This window comes from Gallus gallus, chromosome 8 (assembly GCF_016699485.2).
Source record: "Gallus gallus isolate bGalGal1 chromosome 8, bGalGal1.mat.broiler.GRCg7b, whole genome shotgun sequence".
Lineage (NCBI taxonomy): Eukaryota > Metazoa > Chordata > Aves > Galliformes > Phasianidae > Gallus > Gallus gallus.
Window position 1 is genome coordinate 20,092,982 of NC_052539.1, and position 18,321 is coordinate 20,111,302.

Sequence of the window (18,321 nt, forward strand, 5' to 3'; positions counted from 1 at the left end):
AGGCTGCTGAGGGCGAAGGGAGCTCCCTTGTCCCTTGCAAGGTCCTTGGCATGCATGGCTGTGGTGTGCAGGTCTATTCCGTGGGGTAGCGGGATGCCTCCCTGACCCAAGGCATGGAGCCACATGGGGCTGCTGGCACGGCCAAGGCTGGGCGAAGGCTTTGGCAAGGGCCAGCTCAGTGACTCAGGGGTGGGAGGAATGTGGAAAATGCAGCTGAGCCACCTGGCCACGTGAGTGGCAGGCAGGGCCAGGCCTGCCAGCGCGGTGTGGCTGCTGTGCCGCGTGCGCCAGGCCATGCAGCCATGCTCAGCGGGCTGTGAGCGCTCTGCTGACGAGGCGGCACTGGGCCTCATTATGTGCGTGGGTCGCTGGGATGGGTTGAGCTCGCCCTCCTCTGCTGCACTGAGCAACCGCATGGCACAGAGCGGCCGCCCACACCGGCTGTTGGGGGACAGGGTGGTGGTGGCAGCTCCATTGGTGGTCTCCAGTGACTGAACCAAAGCCTCTGGGCTTGTAGGGTGGTGGGATGTGTGGAGGGAGGACACCCGCTTCAGCACATGCCCCTCCTCTGCTGCCCATGGCCCTGCCAGGCTCCAGACCCCCTTCCCACAGCCCTTTCCAGCTGCCTTTGGTCCCAGGCACACCTCATGCTGCTGGGAGCACGAAGGACCCGATGCTCCCAGTACGTCCATTTGGAGGTGATGCAGCTTCCAGGCTGCTCAGAACACAGCAGGATGGGTATGGGACAGCCCTAGAGACCAGCCGGAAGCCCTAAAGCACCAATATTGACATGCGATGGTGCCTCCAGCCAGGGATGGAGAACACCCCAAGGAGCAGAGTGGAGCAACCCCGTGGAGCCCTGCCCTTCAAGTGCACCTGCGTGAGTCCCTCTGGGCAGGGTCCTAAAGGAAACAGCCAGGGGATTTAACGCTCCACAGAGAGAAAAAGGCTGCAGAGAGGTGGGTGAGTCTTTCCTGGAACATCCCAAGAGCGTGGGGCAGGACCCGGGCTGGCAGCAGAAGCAGCAGTAGGGCAGCTGCAATCCAATTAACCACGCTGTGCAGTCATAAGGTTAAAATCGGGCTGCTCAAGGCCATCAATGCAATCGGAGGCAGAGGACAAAATCAGGCTGTGAAACACCAGGAGTTTATTGGCATCTTCCCTTTCTCATGTGTCTGTGCTGAAAGATGGGTCACATCCTGGGGGTCCAGAGGGCACTGATGGACATGTTTAGTGGGCACAGCAGTGATGGGTTGGGGTTGGACAAAGTGGTCTTAGTGGTGTTCTCCAACTCCAACATCTCCAACATGAGACGTTCACTTGCTTGACCCCGTTCTACCAAAGGATGATTTGGGGAGGCGAAGAGCCCAGGGGCAGAGGGGCTCAGACAGCATAGAGCTGAGAGCATCCCCAACGCCATGGCACTGGGGCAGCATGTGGTGGAGCCCTGGGTTACCTCCCAGTTCAGCTGCCTGGAAATCAGGGTGAGAAGCATGAGGTGAAACCGTAGTGAGGATATGGGTGTCCATGAGCAGCGAAAGCCCGGAGTGCAGGAAGCTGCGGGGTCAAAATGAGTCAGGTGCGAGTCACTGAGAAACAAAAGGTGAGACGCTGGGATAAGAAAGGGGGGTGACTCAGAGTTTCCACATCCTCCAGATAGTGACCACGGGGATGGCAAGGGGCCGCCGGGACCCCCCTCACCTGCAACCAGAGCTGGAAGGGGCAGCAGTGACGCTCGGAAGCCTCTGAGCCCCAGCAGCTTGGAGGGGGGATCTATGCTTGGAGGGGCGATCTGTGTGTGCTGCTGCGGTGCCTCCCATCCAGTGCTGCCTGCAAGGCATCAGGTGGTGGGGGGGGGGGGGGGAGGGTCCAGCATCCAGCCTGAGAACCTGTGCTGAGGGCTCACGCCTTCTTGGAATCCTCTTGGAGTCTGTTTGAATGAAACAGGAGAGATTTCCCCCTTATTAGCGGGCTATTAATCACATTCTTTTTTTTTTTTTTTTTTTTTTTTTCTTTTTTTTTCAAATGGAGCTATTGCACAACAGGTTGAGTAACAGCCTAATAACAGGCTGTAAATCTCAGTTTGCTCTCCGGGAGATTACAGATGTTAATAACAGATAATGACCCACAACTCACGAGGAGCTCCTTTCAGCCCTCCCCTTTGATCCCTCTGCTCTGCCCCTCGCTTTATCCAGCCCCCAGGAGGGCTGCAGGGACCCTCCCACCACCCCCCCCCACCCCCCCCCCCAAACAAAATGCAAGCAGATAGCAAACACCCCCGAGGCTGACACCCAGCCCAGCTTCTGGGTCCCAGCTTTTGGGGTCCTCAAATGCAAACCCTGATTGATGCGACCTGTGGGAGCTGAGTTCCTCTAGCCCCAAACCTGCTGCTGGGAGGTATTCCCTGCCCTGCACGGCTGCTTGCTGCTCAATTGTATTTGCTTTTGGGATTTCTGCAGCCACCCTGCAGTGTTGGCAGCCCCATGTCCCTGCTCCATGTGACTAATCGCCTGGAACTGCCCCCATTGTGGGAACCCACCCAGAGCAGACATTCACACCCCACCAGAAGGTGTGATGCCCATCCCATTGCAGGCTGCATACGAGGATATGACAGGATGGAGGGAGTGCTCTATTAGGGACATGTCCTATCACCGTACCAATACCAGCTCAGCCCCAGGTACTGCTCTGGGGACAAGAACAGCCATGAACAGGATCTCACTGTCCCACAGACGCTCATCTCCTCTGGGATGCACTGGTGGGAGCAGGAGGATGAAGGGACCTGTGGGCAGGGGCAGTGAGGGCAGTGAGTCACCACCAGCTTTCCCTGCTGGGGTGGGACCTGTGGCTGGCCCGCGTCCCGCTGCACTTGCCCAGCATATAGAAGCCACAGGCATGGCAAAATCCCACCCCAAGGGCTCCCCAGCACGCAGAGAGCAGGCAGTCTCCCCCCTGCTTTCTCCCCCCTGCTCCTTGCAGGCTGTGGGATGCTGGATCCTTCTGATAGGAGTGCTCCAGGATTGCTGTCCTTACCTGCACGCTGCATACACGTCAGCACCGTAGAACAGGCACCGGCACCATGGGGAAGGATGGAGCAGCAGCTGTGTTTGCTGAGAGAGGCAACTGGTGACCAGGAACCATAGGACAGCGCCCAGACGGCGCCGAGGCACAGCAGCCAGCACCCATGTGCCACCCATAGGTGGTCCCCTGCACACTGAGCTGGGTCACATTTGCAGGTGGACATCAGGAGATCAGCCCATCCAGGTGGGGTCTGGTCTCCAGCCACCCCTGCCTATGGCAAGGTTTATAGAGTGACCCAGGAAAGATATGGGATGCGTAGGGCCACCAGCCTGCAGCACGAGCACCCAGCTTTGGATGTGGGCATGGCTCAGCTCTGCGCTGCTCATGGGAATGGCACACCAATAGAAATGGTGTGATCTGGGACCACGGGGCACTGTCCTAGCCACTCCTGGGGAAAGTGCTCAGTGGGATGCAGGGATGGTGAGCGAGGAGAAAAGCACTTTGCCAAGAGGAGGAGATGCTGGCAGCTCCATGGGCATGCCTCAGGGATGCAGCAGCCGCAGACTGGCCATCCTGTCATGCCAACCATCCATCCAGCCCAGCCTGACACCCCGTTAGGCAGCCGGACCTGTTGGAATGTGGCACTGGGGCACCTTTCCCTAGGGACACCTCGCAGAGGTGACGGGGACAGTGCCGCTCCCCAGCACGAGGAATGCGGTCCAGTGCTGCCCCAGCCAGTTTCCTTTCGGATGTGGTTATTAGCCCTGCGTGCTAATTGCAGTGTAGGTATGTGTGTGTGTGTGTGCGCACCTTCCCTGCACCATGCCCAGGTGAGCATGGGTTGGGGTTAGGGGTCTGAGGGCATCCATGAGGCAGGACTCTCACCTGCGGGATGCCCGAGATGCGGGTGACAGCCGCCCAGGCACTGATGAAAGGTGGCCGAGTGGAGCTTTGCGGCTTTGAGGGCACGGGAGCTTTGATGTGCAGAGGCCTCTGATTGCATTAGCGAGTTTAGTGCCCGCTGCTCCCCCGGCCCCGCTATCAGGCGCAGACGAGCTGCTAAAGGGCCCAGCTCGCATTTTACATGCAAATGATCCTGCAATTGTGGACTCGGAGGGAAGAGAATCCCCAAATCAGCCTCGGTGGAAGGAGTGGAAAGGAGACCTGGCCGCAGACCAAAAGGTTCCCGGGCGGCTGGAGCGGCCCCTTAATCTGCCCATTGATGCACCAGCAGCCGCTGCGTTCCCGCAAATGAACCCATTTGTTGGAAGTGCCGATTCCCGGAGGTGACTCCTGCCATCCCCAGCGCTGTCCCCGGCCGGGCTGCCCCCACGTCCCTCATCCTGACGCTAATGGCCCCAGGGCAGGAGGCTTTGAAGTGCATCAGATTGCGCTAACGGGGAGGTGCGTCCACAAAAGCCGCTCCCGGAGGATCTCAGGGAGAAATCGCCCTCCTAAGGCCGGAGAGTGGTCGGACCCCCCGCTACCCCCCCAGTCTCAGAGTACCCCTAAATCTCCACGCCTGCTGTGGCCCCCTTTGCACAGGAAGAGATGGTGCGGATTCATTATGCCAAACCCAAACTCGAGCCGCTGTAGAAGCAACCGGGCTCCCTAAATCCTGCCAACTTGGAGTGATGTCGGTGCTCTGCTGCCTTGGGAGCCCCGTGCTGCCCCGTGGCCCCACCTGCACCAGTCCCTAGCCCAGGATGGAAGATGAGATGTGGGGCTGTGTATGGGGGGCAGCGGTGGGGACAGCATGACCTTACCTGTCCAAAGCACCCAGATCTCCCCGAGAACCCCTCTTCTCCACCTCCAGACTTGGCCATGTCCCACTTCACGTGTGTCATGAGCTCAGTCAGATCTCATCCTTCTAACATCTCTGGAAGGGAGACATGGAAAAAGCCCCCGAGGTGCACGCTGCATTGTAGGGAAGGCAGGAGGGGAGTGGGAGACCTTCGTGTCCCATGCAGTCACTCATAGTCAGGGCCACTTTCCAAAACAAGGAGGCACGTGGGCAGGTGTGCAGCATGCAGCCACGCTGTCCATCCCCACAAAACCGCTTTGTTGTGCTTTGATGTCGGTGGAAAATTCCCCGTTTGGCTGGAAATCTGGGGAACCCAATGTCAGCCGCACTCGCTCAGGGACTAAAAGCATGTTTTGCTGGAAAGAATTTTCCTCTCCTGAGCGGGGAGGTAACATCCGAACCTTATTTTCCTTTCCAAACTGGGACACGTGCCAGTGGCACCGAGAGGTCCCGGGGGCCTGGAGAAGCCACGGGATGCAGCAGCTATGCCAATCCCCTCACTGGCATGTGGGAGGCATTGGGGAGACCAGAGCTGGGAAAAATGGATGGGGCTGGAGGCAGTATTTGGGTCTGGAGCTGTTTGCCTGTAGCCTGAACGCACACTGAGATCAGGGGATGGTGCTCCACGGCAAGGTGCATCCTGCAGGCAGCCCCAGGGCATGGCATCCTGGGGAGCAAGGAGGGTTCGTGTCCTCCATAGTGCCCTCAGCCCCTTTTGGGTTACAGTCCCACGGGGAGCGTTGCAACACACATGGCTGTCCCCTTTGGAATGGGATGGGGAGGAGAACCCCCATATCCTGGCATTGCCCCCAGCTGTGGGGTGATCCCTGGCTCTGGAGTGGTAGTCTGCTTTGGGACCGCACTGGAAGGGTGGCGGTTCCCCACTGCCTGCTTCCCATGGGGTGTGAGGTTAAGGCAGGAGAAAGCGGGTGTTCCTCCACCTGGGCCACACACAGAGCGAGGAGGAGAGCTGAGAGTGTGTGCTGGGGGTGGGAAAGCACTGGCTTTCCCCTAACCCACCCCCACATGGGCGGCCCGCTCACACTGAACTGCAAGTGCTGGCAAGTGGGTCCCCCTCAGAGGCAAGCCTTGCAAGAGCTTCTCCTGGAGGAACCCTGCCTCCCTCCAGCCCCAGAGGAAGCTCTGGGCTTGAAGGCTGAGATAAGGATCTCCTTCCATCTTTTTGGCTGTGATTGCTGCCCAGAGATGCCAGTAACCAACGTGGGCAACGTGGGACCTGGCACAGGTTTGGATTAGCTCCAGGGCTTCCTGGGGACTTTTGTGTCGGGAAGCTTTGAAGACTGATGAGCACTTTGAAGCAACCCCTCTCCATCCCTACACTCAACGCTCAGAGCTTACGCAGAGCATGGGGATCTCATGCTTCCCTTGCATACGCTGTGGCCGGGCTGCCCGCAGGGGGGCTGCACAGAAGCCCCTCTTCTTCATCCCTTTTTTGCCCAGATTTCTCTCTGCCCATCTTCGGACCAAGAGCACTGGAGTCCCCTCCATCCCTTGTTCACACCAGCACCGTCAGCACGAGCAGGGCAGGGCAGCAGCAGGCTGTGCTTCGGGTGACTCACGCTGCGACGCACGACACGCGGCGTATGTCAGGGCTTTGGGCTCACTGTATCTCAGGGCTTTCCATTTGTGAGCAAGCAAGTTTCTCGGTGAGCCTCACTTCCAGCACCGGAGGGGATTCTCACACCCCACTGGCCAGGTGTTGGGGCAGGGGATGGGGACACTATGAGCGACTGCTGTCCCTATGCTGTTTGCCCCGCGCTCCGCGCCCGCCCCAGCACCGCTGCCTGCCCTGGCGTGGTTTTGCTGCTGCTGCGTTTGCTCGCAGGGTTATCTGCTCCGCAGCTCGTGTTGGTTTTGGCACGCAGCTCCGGGACCACACCTACTATTTAAATACCACAGCCAAAAGGCTCTGAGGGAGGAAAAAAAAAAAAAAAAAAAAAGAAAGAAAGAAAACGAGTATGAAATATTTGTTGCGGTTTGAAGATACACACACGCACACACAACACAAACACAGCAGCCCGGCACCAGATCACTGGCGGCTGAGGAAGGAAGGCTCGGGCTAAGATTGTCTTCAAAACCACCCTGGTGGCAGTGCGTGCTGAAGGGAAACCCTTGGGGCCAGCATTAGCCCTACTGTGTGCAGAGCCAGAGCCCGAGCCTGAGCCAGGGTTGGGGAAAGCAGGGCCAGGGAGCAGTGCCAGCCCTCCTCGGGGGCTGGAGGGGGGGGAGGGAAGGTGGGAATCTCCCATCCCGTGGGGGGATTCCCTCAGCGGGGTCCCATCCTAAAAGTGCCCATTGGGGTGGCTGCATCACCTCCAGTCAGCTCTGGGGATGGTGCTGCAGGAGTGCTCGGTGCTGGCAGGGGGAAAAAAGAGCACTGAGCAGCCTAGGGGGGCTTGAGGACATGGAGGATGGGTGCCCCATGGGAGGGGGCAGGAACCAGCCTGGCTCTGGGCCCAGAGGCCGTGGGGACAGCCAGAACGAGGTGACAGGCAGCGGTACCACCTGCACTCGCCCCTGCCCAGCGCACCCTGCCAGGAGCAGGTGGATTACCGCCACGTTCCTTTCCCCGGGCTCCTTCCCGGAGAAGTTTTCCCGATGATCTCATTGGATGCACATTTCTAAATTGTTTGCTTGATTGTTTCATCATCGGAGGTCAATTAAAGAGAAGGCGAGTTCCTGTCGCCCCGCTGCTAACCCCTTCGCTGCCAGAGCCCCAGAACAAAGGGAGGAATTGGGCTTGGGCTCAGGCAGCTTGTATTCCCATTTGGATATTTCCAACAAGAGAGCATTCCCCGCGGGCTGGGCTCAGCAGTGCAGTACATGGGCTGGGACCAGGAAAAAAGTCCGTCCTTTTGTTGTGCGTTGCGATGCTACATGGTTGCAGGGGGCTCCTTCCGCACAGCACCGTGCCATTCCTCCCCACTGCCACTGATGTGCCCCATGCAGCACAGCCACACCTGTGCGGCGCTGGGCTGGGAAGCACCGTGTCCCCGTGTGGAGGAGGGTGGATGAGCACAGGGATGGGCTCTGGTACTTTCCCTGGTTTAATGTGTGTATGGGAAAGGGAGGTTGTACCCACCCATTGTGAGATGGAGTTAATTGGAGGCTGGATCCCTTATAGCACCGACAGGAGGTGAGGGATGGAGGCTGCTCGTGGCAAAATGGCCGAGGTTGGATTCTTCGAGGGACATCTCGAGCTTGTGGTATCACCCGTGGGGGCTGTGGTGCGCTGTGACTTGGGGCACCTCCCAGCATCTCCAAGTGCAACGCACACCCAATAGATGGGAAGACCCCATCTATCACAGTGCTCACCCCCACGACTCCACGCAGGGCCCGGTGCTTTCAGCTTTCTTGTACCAGTGAAAGTTAAGCAGCGGAGGAAAAACGTTGCTGTGTGTTATAGAGGAAGAGAGGTAAAAAGGGCAGGAAATTTGCACCATGTCCATTTCCCCTTGGCCCTGGGCCGCTGCTCATTCCGGATTTGGGATTTGCGTAGGCAGAGTTAAAAATAACAGGGGTATATAAAGAAAGACTCAGAAGGCTGTGCTGGCCCCATAACAGCCCGGCCGGCAGCCCCGGCACTGAGGGCACAGCCAGGGCTCGGGCGGAGATCAAAGTGGGATGCGGGATGCGGGATGCGGTCCATGGTGAAGCGTACGGTGAGAGCATGGGACACCCAGCTCTGCCTGCCCTGTGTGACACGGCAAAGTGCAGGGCAGGTGGCTGTGCCACTCCTCGGGGTGCACCGGCACCTGGGAACACTCGGGAGACAGGGACACGTGTGTTCTCATCATCCAGCATCACTCCCGAGTGCTGTCCCTCTGCAGCGCTGGATATCCACCAGGAGGGACCTGAGGCAGCAGCCCCATCCAAGGGGACCCACAGCGATGGTGTCGGGGTGCTGCTGCCCTCTGCAGCCCTCGGCCCCATCCGTGTGTCCCGGTGCTCCCCGGGCTCGGGGCAGGCAGGGCGGACACAGCAGCTCTCTCGGCCGGTGCAAACGAATCTGCCCTCTGTGCCCTGATAACATTGTGTTTGTTGCCGAGCGGGAAGAGCCTGCCAGTGCACGATAAGAGCAGATGACTTTATTCTGGACCCGCTCCGGATTGAATTATGCTTTAATTTCATTTTCAGTTCCTCTTTTCTTTCCAGGAGGGGAAGGGGGCTTGGGGGGGATGAAAGGAGGTCTGGGGTCTCCCGGATCCTTCCCCACATGGGCCGGCTCCAGGCAGAGGGGGATGGGAAGTGACACCTCGCTCCCTGTCCCCAGGTGTCCCTCCGGCCTGCGGTGCATCCCCGTGGCACCATCCCGCAGGACCTCCATGAGGCTCCAGCTGTGCCACCCGCTGCAGCCGAAGCTCTCTGGGCTGTGATGATGTGGCCAATGCTATAGGGACTCTGAAGTTCCCCAGAGGAGAGGGGACACGGGAAACCAATGCCACCCGTGGCGGTGCACACCCCACAGCACCTACAAACATGCGGGATAACCATTAACCCTTTCCTCTTGGGCCACCGCCGTGGTGCGCAGCCCTTCCCTCCCACTGTTTGCTCTCCCGCTGAGCTGCTGTTTGATCTTGTCTGATGCCATCTACTTTACAGTCTGCTGCAGCGGCGCGGGAGATAATTCGTGTTTCCTAAATGGGCTTCTGTCAACAGCGGGCTGCATGCGTGCCGTCTGCCTCCGCCTCAGCCCATTCACATCCATTGGGGCTCCCGGTGCACCAAGCTCTGCCGCGCTCCCTGCGCAGTGCTGGGCACAGTGCTGCCCCTCCGTGCTGCCCCTCTGTAAGGTAAGCATTAGGAGTTCCCCACATCTGCAAGACACATCAGCTATAAGAAGGAGTCCGATCTACCGGTGATGCCTCTCCTGGAAGAAGCCATGAAAAGTGCCTGGAAAAGGGGAAAGCCAAGTGGGATGAGCTCTTATCTCCTGTGGCATCTGCTCTCACTTATCTATAAAAGTTTTGGGCAGGAACTGCCTCGCTATTAATTATTATTTGGACAAGAAACAAATAATGGGATTAGCCCGTGACTTCAACAAGGCACTGTGGGGGCCAGGCCGGCGGGGTGCCCATACACCTGGAGCCTTTCCCCATTCAGAGCTGACTTTTTCAGTGGGAGGACGTGGCACCCATACACTTCAACCCGTCCGATGGCTCTGCCACAGCCGCTGGTCGTGGGCACGCAGCGCCGGGCAGAGCCCCGGAGTGTGCTCTGGAAACGAGGGCAGGGATTCTTGGTAAAAGGGGAAGATGTGAATCGTTGTTGTTCCACGGGATTACCGAAATAATTTATTGCAACGCTCCACCCTTATAATTAAAGCACGGTGATGAAAGCAACTGGTAGGGTGGCTTTGGATCCAGCGGCGGCGGTGTGTATGTGTGTGTGTGTGTGTGTGTGTGTGTGTGTGTGTGTGCGCGCACCTCGGGTGTTTGTGTGTGTTTCTTTTCAAATTGACTCCTCGCTTCTGAGCAGCGATGGCAGCAGCCCGAGTTCTTAGAAAGGTATCTTGTGCTGGAAAGCCCCAGAAAGCAGGGAGACAAGCTGGGAGAGATAAGGGCTACGGCTCCTTGACAAGCGCAACAGAAACCGGGCCATTCCTGGTACTGCCTGGAGGGAGGCCAAGCGGAGCGCTGCCGCACTGGGATACACAGCATGGCCCACAGGCCCTGGGTGGCCACCCAGAGCCCCGCATCTCTGCGCCACGTCCCCGCTTGGTGGCACAGAGCAGGGCACCCTGCAAACGGGGATGTCGCAGCCTGCTTGCTGCTGTGAGAAGCTCTTGTGGGGATTACACTGTGTTGGGGTTCCGTGGGGCGAGCGGAGTGGCACGGCAGACTTACACCCCCAGCGGTGAGGCTGACGGAGGCTTTGCCACGGTGCCGGTCCCCAGGAGGGCAGGCAAACGTCCTGCGGGGCTGTGGGGTGCGATGAGGAGAGGCCAGCAGGCTGCCAGCCCCTGGTGAGGTTATCTCTGCTCGCACACACACCCTGCGCTCGGGCTGATGGCAGCTGTGCGCTCCGGGCTGCTGATTGCACCGCGCAGGGGACGCGGCCTCACATTCACCGTTACAAGAGGTGAGCGGTGCGGGGGCGCCGGCTTGCAGCACGCCCCTGTGCTGGCCCTGCTCTCTGCCACTCGCGTCCACGGACATCGGTGTAGGTCAGGCGGCATCGCGCACCTCTAAGCTGCGCGTCGCCGCTCTGTGATCCACGCTGGCGCCCTCTCCACGCGCACCGTGGGGAAGGGCACGGACAGGCCCGGCTGTGCCGTGACACTGACGGTGCTGCAGAGCTGGGGACCCGGCTCAGCGACCCACGCCGGGACCCCTCACTCCGGGCGGGGGCTCATCTGCCTCCCCCCGCCCGGACCCGTCGAAGCAGCCCCAAGGAGGAGGACGTGGCCTGAGAGCAGGGGGCGGGGCTTAACAACTTCAGTACCCAATAGAAAGCGGCAGCGGCGAATATCAGTGTAGCCGGGCCAATAGGAACGCAGCCATGCTGTTAACAGCTTAGGGGCGCGGGGCGGCGCAGAGCAGCGCTGCCGCCGCGGGGAGCGGAACGGAGCGGAGCGGAGCCGGGCCCCGCGCTCCCCCCCCCCCAGCCCCGTGCCCGGTCCCGGCTCCGCCATGGCGGCGGCCGTGGACGAGAGCGCGCTGCCCTCCATCTCCACCTTCACCAACCTGTTGCCGCTGGAGGAGCGGCCCCCCGACATGATGCACGTAAGCAGCGGGCACTGGGAACGGAGCGCCGAGGGAGGGGGGTGTAGGGTCCGGTGCTCCTGGGTCCGGTGCTCGGTCCCCCCGCCGTCGGAGGGCGCTGCTGGAGCTGTGCCGGAGCGGTGCGGAGCCGTCGGGTGGGCTGGGAGAGCCGCCGCCCCGGGCGGAGGGTACGGGTGGGGGGAGCTGTGCCCCGCTGTCCCGTTCCTGACGCCGCTGTTCCCGCAGAGGATGCTGCCACACGACGGCTCCGCCGCTGCCGTGAAGCGGGAGGAGGACGAGTTGGGCAAATTCGTGGATTTGGACTTCATCCTGGCGCACACCAGCAGCGGCGGGCAGGGACCGCCCGGCCCCAATTACCCTCTGCCTGAGACCCCCGAGAGCTGCGGCACCACGTACGACAGCGACGGCTCCTACCCCACGCCGGGCAAGTTCCCGGCGCCGTACCCCGACGGCCAGAGCCACAGCTACGTGGCCGAGCTTCTCACCCCGGACCTGCCCGCGCACTGCGACCTGCAGCGGAGGGAGTACACGGAGCTGCGGGTGCCCGGCGGCCCCCACCACCACCCGGCCCTGCACCCGGCCCTGTCCCGCCCGCTGCCCCTGGACCCGTCGCAGCCTTTCGGGCCTCGCATCAAGAAGGAGCAGCCGGAGGAGCGCGCCTGCATGCTGGGGTTACCTGGCGGCGAGTACCTGGGACCGGGAGGTGGTGAACACAAGCCCCCCCGCATGGCGCCGGGCCCGGTGTCGGGGCCACCGCTGCCGTACCCTGGTTTCGCCCACGGCCGCTTGGGCCCCCCCGAGGAGCCGCTGCCCGGTGCCGACCCGCACCTGCTGGCCGACCTGCCGCCCCACTATGCCGTGGCCCCGCATCGCTACGCGCCCCACTTCGCCCCCCAGCCGCCCCCTCAGTTTCATGGACACTTCAGTGTTTTCAGGGAGCCCCTAAAGGGGCCGGGGCCGGGCCCGGCGGGGCTGCCCGGGCTGCTGGTCACGCCGCCCAACTCCCCGGTGCTGGAGTATTTTCCGGCCGGGGGCCCCCCCGAGGACTGCAAGCCCAAACGCGGCCGCCGCTCGTGGGCGCGCAAGCGGACGGCGACGCACAACTGTGAATACCCGGGCTGCGGCAAGACGTACACCAAGAGCTCCCACCTCAAGGCGCACATGCGGACGCACACGGGTAAGGAAGCACGAGGAGGCGGGCGAGGGTCGGGACACACGGGGTTACTCGCGCGGTCCCCGCGGTGGGGTTGGATAGGCTCATGGAGGGGGATGCTCTGCCGTCAGTCCACGGTAATTGCCCCAGCGGTGGAGTATTTGGGAGGTCCACGCGGTGGGGCCGGGCTGGGGTGGGCCGTGAGAGGTGGGGGGGAGGCCCTATGTGGGGCAGGGTGTGCTCAGGACCCTGAGATGTGAGGTGCGGCACATAGGTGCCTGGATGGACACATCCCACGGCTGGGCTGAGGATGAAGGGAGGTGGGGTCCCCATGGTGGAAGTGTTCTGGTGTAGCCCTGTAGCAGAGCTGGGATGCGGCACGTGGTGAGTGAGGTTTCTTGGCAGCGACAGGCAAGGGGGCAGAGGCACGTGGAGGGGTTCTTGCAGTGGGGCAGAGGTGGGCCTCGTGCTGAGGCAAGCGGGGAAGCGATGCATTTGGGGAAGGATGGGAAGATCGGGGTGAAAGGAAAGGTGGGTCAGGCAACGGCGCACGGTCGGTCTCCTCTCTATTGAAGGAGCATAGGAGTGGTGGGCAGGGACCTCCTCCATAAACCAGGAGGGCTGGGAAGGGGGGGTGAAGGCATGCGGAGTGCTGTGCCCACTGACAGCCCCTCTCCCCACAGGCGAGAAGCCCTACCACTGCACCTGGGAAGGCTGCGGCTGGAAGTTCGCCCGTTCCGATGAGCTGACCCGCCACTACCGCAAGCACACGGGGCACCGGCCCTTCCAGTGCCACCTCTGCGAGCGGGCCTTCTCCCGCTCCGACCACCTGGCCCTGCACATGAAGCGGCACATGTGAGCGGGGGGCTGCGGGCGCGCTCGGCACCCCCTCCACCGAGCGACTCCCTGGAGCAGCTCCTGCTGTAAATAGCGTTGGGGAGCAGCCCGGCCCTTCTCGCTTGTAGCTGATAACTATTTTTCTCCTCCTGCCTCTGCTGTGAGAGCGGGGCTCGGCTGCGTGCTGGGGGAAGGATGGGCTGCTGTGGGGTGGAGGCGAGGAGCAGGGCTATGCGAAGTCCCTCGGCCTGCTCCTGTTGCTGGAGGGCTGGTGCAGCAGGGATCTGTCTCCCCAGAGCTCCCCGCTTGTATTTGGCATTGGCTTCAAAACCTTCTCCCCGATCCTGGCGCCCTGCAGCTCTGGGGATGGTGGTGGCTGATTCTGGCCAAGCTCCTGCTGGAGATCCGTGTCCCACAACTCTGGGTTCCGCTCTTCTCGGTTGTGGCCATCAGAACAAACCTCCTGGCCCAAAATCCCAGGGAGTACGGGGTAAGAGTGGGACTTAATTGTGGGTCTAAAGGCTTGCGGGGGTCGGCAGCGCAGCGTTGCATCACACAGGGAGCCGGGTGGGTGCCCCCAGAACCGGCCTGGGTCCCCCTGGGCGGTCCGATCCTATGCCCACAGTTCTCCGCTTGGGAGCCCGAATGGTTCTCACCAATGGTCTGCTTTAGTTCCTATTGTTCCCCTCAGGATGACACCAGGTACTGCTGCGGCTGCCTTCCCCATGCTGCTTTTAAAAACTTAGTGTGTAAAGGACAGCGAGTCCAGCTCTGAACGCCCAGGTCTCTGCTATACTTGAAACTTTCTTAGAGGGAAAAAAGAAAAAGAAGACTCAAAGAGAAAACGAATCTTTTTATGTGCAGCTTCTGCAAAGCAAGATGTAAATTAAACAAAGCAGTAATATATAATGTTTCTGGTTTTTTTTTTTTAATATATTTTCTTCCAGCTGGGAACACAGATGAGTCTCAGCTTTGGGAAGTGCACTGTTCCTGTCTGTGTATATTGTTAATTAACATTTCTCTGCTTGGGCACGTTAGGTCTCTCGCACTCCGAAATGTTACTTTTCTTTATATGCAAACTGTTGAAATATTGTGATCTGCTGTATAATAAATAAACAAGATGTAAACTTGAAAGAGCCGGGAGAGAGTTTACTTTAAAGCTGTCTTCTGAGAGGAGTGGGTGAGGCCGGGCTGCTTGTCAGTAAATATTTACATCGATGTTCATTTCTGCTTAAGTTAGCTGCGGAGGATCGATGGGGAACGCCCAACCCTCGGCATCCGAGCGGCATCTCCTGTGCAACAGCTCTTGAGTCACCCCACTTCCCCGTGCCTCAGTTTCCCTAATCTGCAGATGGGGCAATTGCGGCTCAGGGATGGTGTGACCGGTCCTGCGGTGAGTCACAGCTGAGGGGAACAGGAGCAGAAACCTTCCCGGCAGCCTTGTCAGCCCTATTGCCTTCGCCGACTGCTCCGTCCCGCTGTCCCCTGCAGCAGGAGCGTGGCACCAGCTGTGCGCTCACCCCAGGAGCTGCGTGTGGCCGCCTGTCCCCGTGTGCTGTTGGGTTCAGGTGCTGAGGTTTCCCTGCTCTAATGGGGTGACTCAGCAGCAGCACGCTGGCAGGTCCCGAGCTCAGCGAGCAGGTCTGGCTCCATCCCTCCCTCCCACGGCTGATTACCCGTGATGCACGCAGCCCTCCAAAAGCTGGGGCTTGTCCAGGCCTGATGCTGCTTTGGGAGCACGCGGTGCCCGGCCCCCAGCATTGCCCTGCCCGTAGTGGTGACTTCTCCTGGGGCTTTTGTCCTGCAGGTGGAAATCGGACGGAGTTCTGCCACGAGCGGGGCTGGGCTGAGCCTGCTCCTTCCCATTTCCTGCTGTGGTGAGCTCAGCTGGAGGAAAGTTGGGAATGGCAGAGCAGGGAATGGCTGTCCTGGGGCCAGTACCCAGCCTGCAGCCCTTGGGTCCGCCCTGGGCAGGAGGGTGGCAGCCAGCTTGGGACTTTGCATCCTGCCTGTGCACATGGGACTCCCTCAGCAGGTGTTACCAACCCACTAAGTTGTCACTTATCCTTTCTGTAGCTGCCTCTGCCCCAGTTTTGGAAGGGTGTGTTTGTGGCGTGACCATGCTGGGACATAGGGGAGCTGTGATGGGCTCCTGGGGGGCTTCAATTCTGGGACTCTGTACCCAAAGACAGGGGTCTGACGCCAGCAGGATGGCTCCAGCTAACTTCTGGGACTGCTGCCTCTTCCCCTTCACTCGTTCGAAATGTCACATGGAGGGAGAGGGAAAGGTGTGGGCTGTTTGAATTAGCGATGAGTCAGGCTGGCAAAGCCAGATGGGGAGAGAGTGCGTGCCTCCGTGTTTGTGTGCGTATAAGTAATCTCTGGCTTTGTGTTTTTATTATGATTATTATTTTTATTTCCAGGGGAACGATGAATTTCTCCAACCATCCCGTCCCACTGGAAAGGCTGGCTCTGCTGTCCTCTCCCCGAGCATCTTGGGAGCCGCGGTGACGGTCCGCGGCTGTTTTGAGGCTGGGCTGTGAGATCAGAGCACAAACCAGTTCTTCTTCACCTTTCATCATCGGGGCGGGAGCAGGGCCTTGCTCTGTGTGTGCTGCTTGGCGTTGAGCTGAGGGCAGAGGGTTCCATCCCAGGCAGAGCTGCCCCAGGCATGGCCAGGATCCTCAGCAGGGTCAGAAGTGGCTGCAGTGAAAATGGCAATTGCCCCTAATTTGTTGGTAATAAGACTCGGCCTCTCCCCGTGGCCTGGGCCAAGGTGTGCTGATTGCTGGAGAAGGGTGCCCGGTCCCTGCCCGGGTAAGCTTGCCCTGCAAAGCTGTGAGGGCAGTGAGAAAACACCCTCGGAAGCACTGAGAAACATTCCGTGCCAGATGAGCGCTAGGAAAGAGAACAACCCTTGCCAAAGGCCAGCCAGAAAGTGCTTTGCTGCGGCCTGGCAAGGCAGACAGGGACCCAAAATGCTCTAGCAAAGCAGGTGGGACACCCTCTCACACTGCAGACCCACAGACTTGGAGTGCAGCTGAGGCAGCAGGGAGGGAAGTGGCAAGGCATGGAACAACAGGTCCCAGCAGCGAGGTGAGTCACAGCTGCAGCGGGGCCGGCTCTATGCAGGCACCTGCCAGCAGGACTGGGGCCCTGGGGGGGACAGGGTTGGAGCTGGGGGCTCTTTCGTGGTGAGAGTGGTGGGTTTGGAGATGGCGCTAGGATGTGGATACTAAGGATGGAATGCTACTCAGGTGCTCTGGGGTCAGGGTTTTGAGGGGCAGCAAGGTGGTACTGGATCTTTCCTCCCTGGGAATGTGAACACTGATGATTCCACTGAGGGATGTACTCAGGGCTGGTATCTGACCCTCGCTGTAGGGTGCTGGGCTGTGTCCCGTCCCGAGCACCGAGGAAAATCCAGCAGCCAGTCCCCGCATCCCCACTGCTTGGCCATGGGGTGGGCCAGGCGCCGTGATAGCGGGGCTGTGGCTGTCACCGCACCCTTAGGAAACATTTGGCTTCAGGCACCTGAATCCATGGGGAAGCGATAATTCCCCGGCTCGCTCACCATGCCTGGACCCACACCTGGCGCTATCGTGTCTTAGTCACACACCGAGAGTTTTTCCACTGCTGGGCCCCAGATAACCTCCTCCCGGCCCACGGCCGCAGTGTTTGCACTTGTCCTCCTCCGCAGGTGCCAGCCTGGGGGACACGCACACCTCGAGCCCCAGGTCGGGGACACTCACACCTATGGCACGGGGCCGTCGTGGCCGTGCCTCGTGGCCATCTGTGGGCAGAGCATCGTGCCCTGGGACCAGGTGTGCTCAGCTGACTGACGTCTCCAGCTGTGCCCCTTTGCTGGGTGAGAAAGCTCCTGGATGCAGCACTGCTCCTCAGAAACCAACCATCTTCTCAGAAAAGCAGGTGCTAAAATCAGGCCTCAGGGACACCAAAGGGCCATCCGCCTCCGGGCATCCCAGAATTTGTTGTGTTTTCTAGACGTGCTGTTGTACAGCTTCGTGAACAAAGCACGGACGACCCGTGAGCGAGGTGCTAAAAGAGAGGTGCTCCTTCTCTGGTGGCAAAAAGCTCTTCACGGTGAGGAGCCCCCCGAGGCTGCACTGCCAGGTTCTTCAGGGAAAGCAGGGGGAGGCAGGGCCAGCCTTCCTCTGCACCAAGTGCTGGGGAAGCCTTGTTTCTCTCTGTAACAGGGGAATAGTGGAAACCACCTCTGGGCCAGACGCAGCCGGAGGATGAGGAAGGATCATAGAATTATTAAGGATGGAAAAGACCACTGAGGTCACCCATTGTCCAAACGCCAACCCAGTCCCACTGTGCCCGCTAACCGTGTGCCTCGGGATGCGAGAAGTGTTTGAGGAAGGACTGTATGACAAACACAGCGGGACACATTGGTGGCACCACGTAGGACCGGCCCTGGCAGCGCGGCTGGAGGAAAGGTGTGCCCAGGCAGACCCCGGAGCTGCAAAGACCCCGGGAAGAGATGCTTGGCTTTGAGCACCCGTTCCTGGGTGTTCCACGGGGAAGGAGCTCGCCGGGCGGCCGCGGACCGTAGCGCACAGCTCGCTGCCCGCACGTCCGAGCCGGGAACGCCACCTGGCGGGAGCGGGGCTCGAACCCACGATCACAAAACCACTTCACTCCGCCCTGCTTTCCCCCCCCGGCAAAGACTCGCGGTGCGTTCCCAAAAGGCTCCGGGCACTTCCGGTCGCGGCTTGGCGGGACCGGAAGTGGCGCTGCCC

General features: G+C 60.3%; 2 protein-coding genes across 3 annotated transcripts; one reads left to right on the plus strand and one right to left on the minus strand.

Moving 5' to 3' along the window:
- Positions 1-1,124: 1,124 nt before the first annotated feature.
- LOC107054060 lies at positions 1,125-10,255 on the minus strand. Of its 2 annotated transcripts, XM_046944845.1 has the most exons (3): positions 3,031-10,255; positions 1,702-1,930; positions 1,125-1,589 (listed from the first exon to the last, which is right to left on the minus strand). In XM_046944845.1, exon 1 carries the CDS (start codon positions 9,335-9,337, stop codon positions 8,213-8,215), a length of 1,125 nt encoding a protein of 374 aa, XP_046800801.1. In that variant the 5' UTR covers positions 9,338-10,255; the 3' UTR covers positions 1,125-1,589; positions 1,702-1,930; positions 3,031-8,212. The 2 variants fall into 2 exon arrangements, with proteins under 2 accessions (XP_046800801.1, XP_046800802.1); XM_046944846.1 differs by having other exon boundaries at positions 1,125-1,930.
- Positions 10,256-11,475: 1,220 nt separating this feature from the next.
- Positions 11,476-13,398, plus strand: LOC424577 (Kruppel-like factor 1 (erythroid)-like). Its single transcript, XM_046898236.1, has one exon. The coding sequence runs from the start codon at positions 11,476-11,478 to the stop codon at positions 12,979-12,981; it is 1,506 nt and encodes a 501-aa protein (XP_046754192.1). The 3' UTR covers positions 12,982-13,398.
- Positions 13,399-18,321: the final 4,923 nt, after the last annotated feature.

Excerpts from the sequence above, each read along its gene's own strand:
- LOC424577 (XM_046898236.1), top strand. The coding sequence starts at position 11,476 with ATGGCGGCGGCCGTGGACGAGAGCGCGCTGCCCTCCATCTCCACCTTC.
- LOC107054060 (XM_046944845.1), bottom strand. The coding sequence starts at position 9,337 with ATGGTTATCCCGCATGTTTGTAGGTGCTGTGGGGTGTGCACCGCCACG.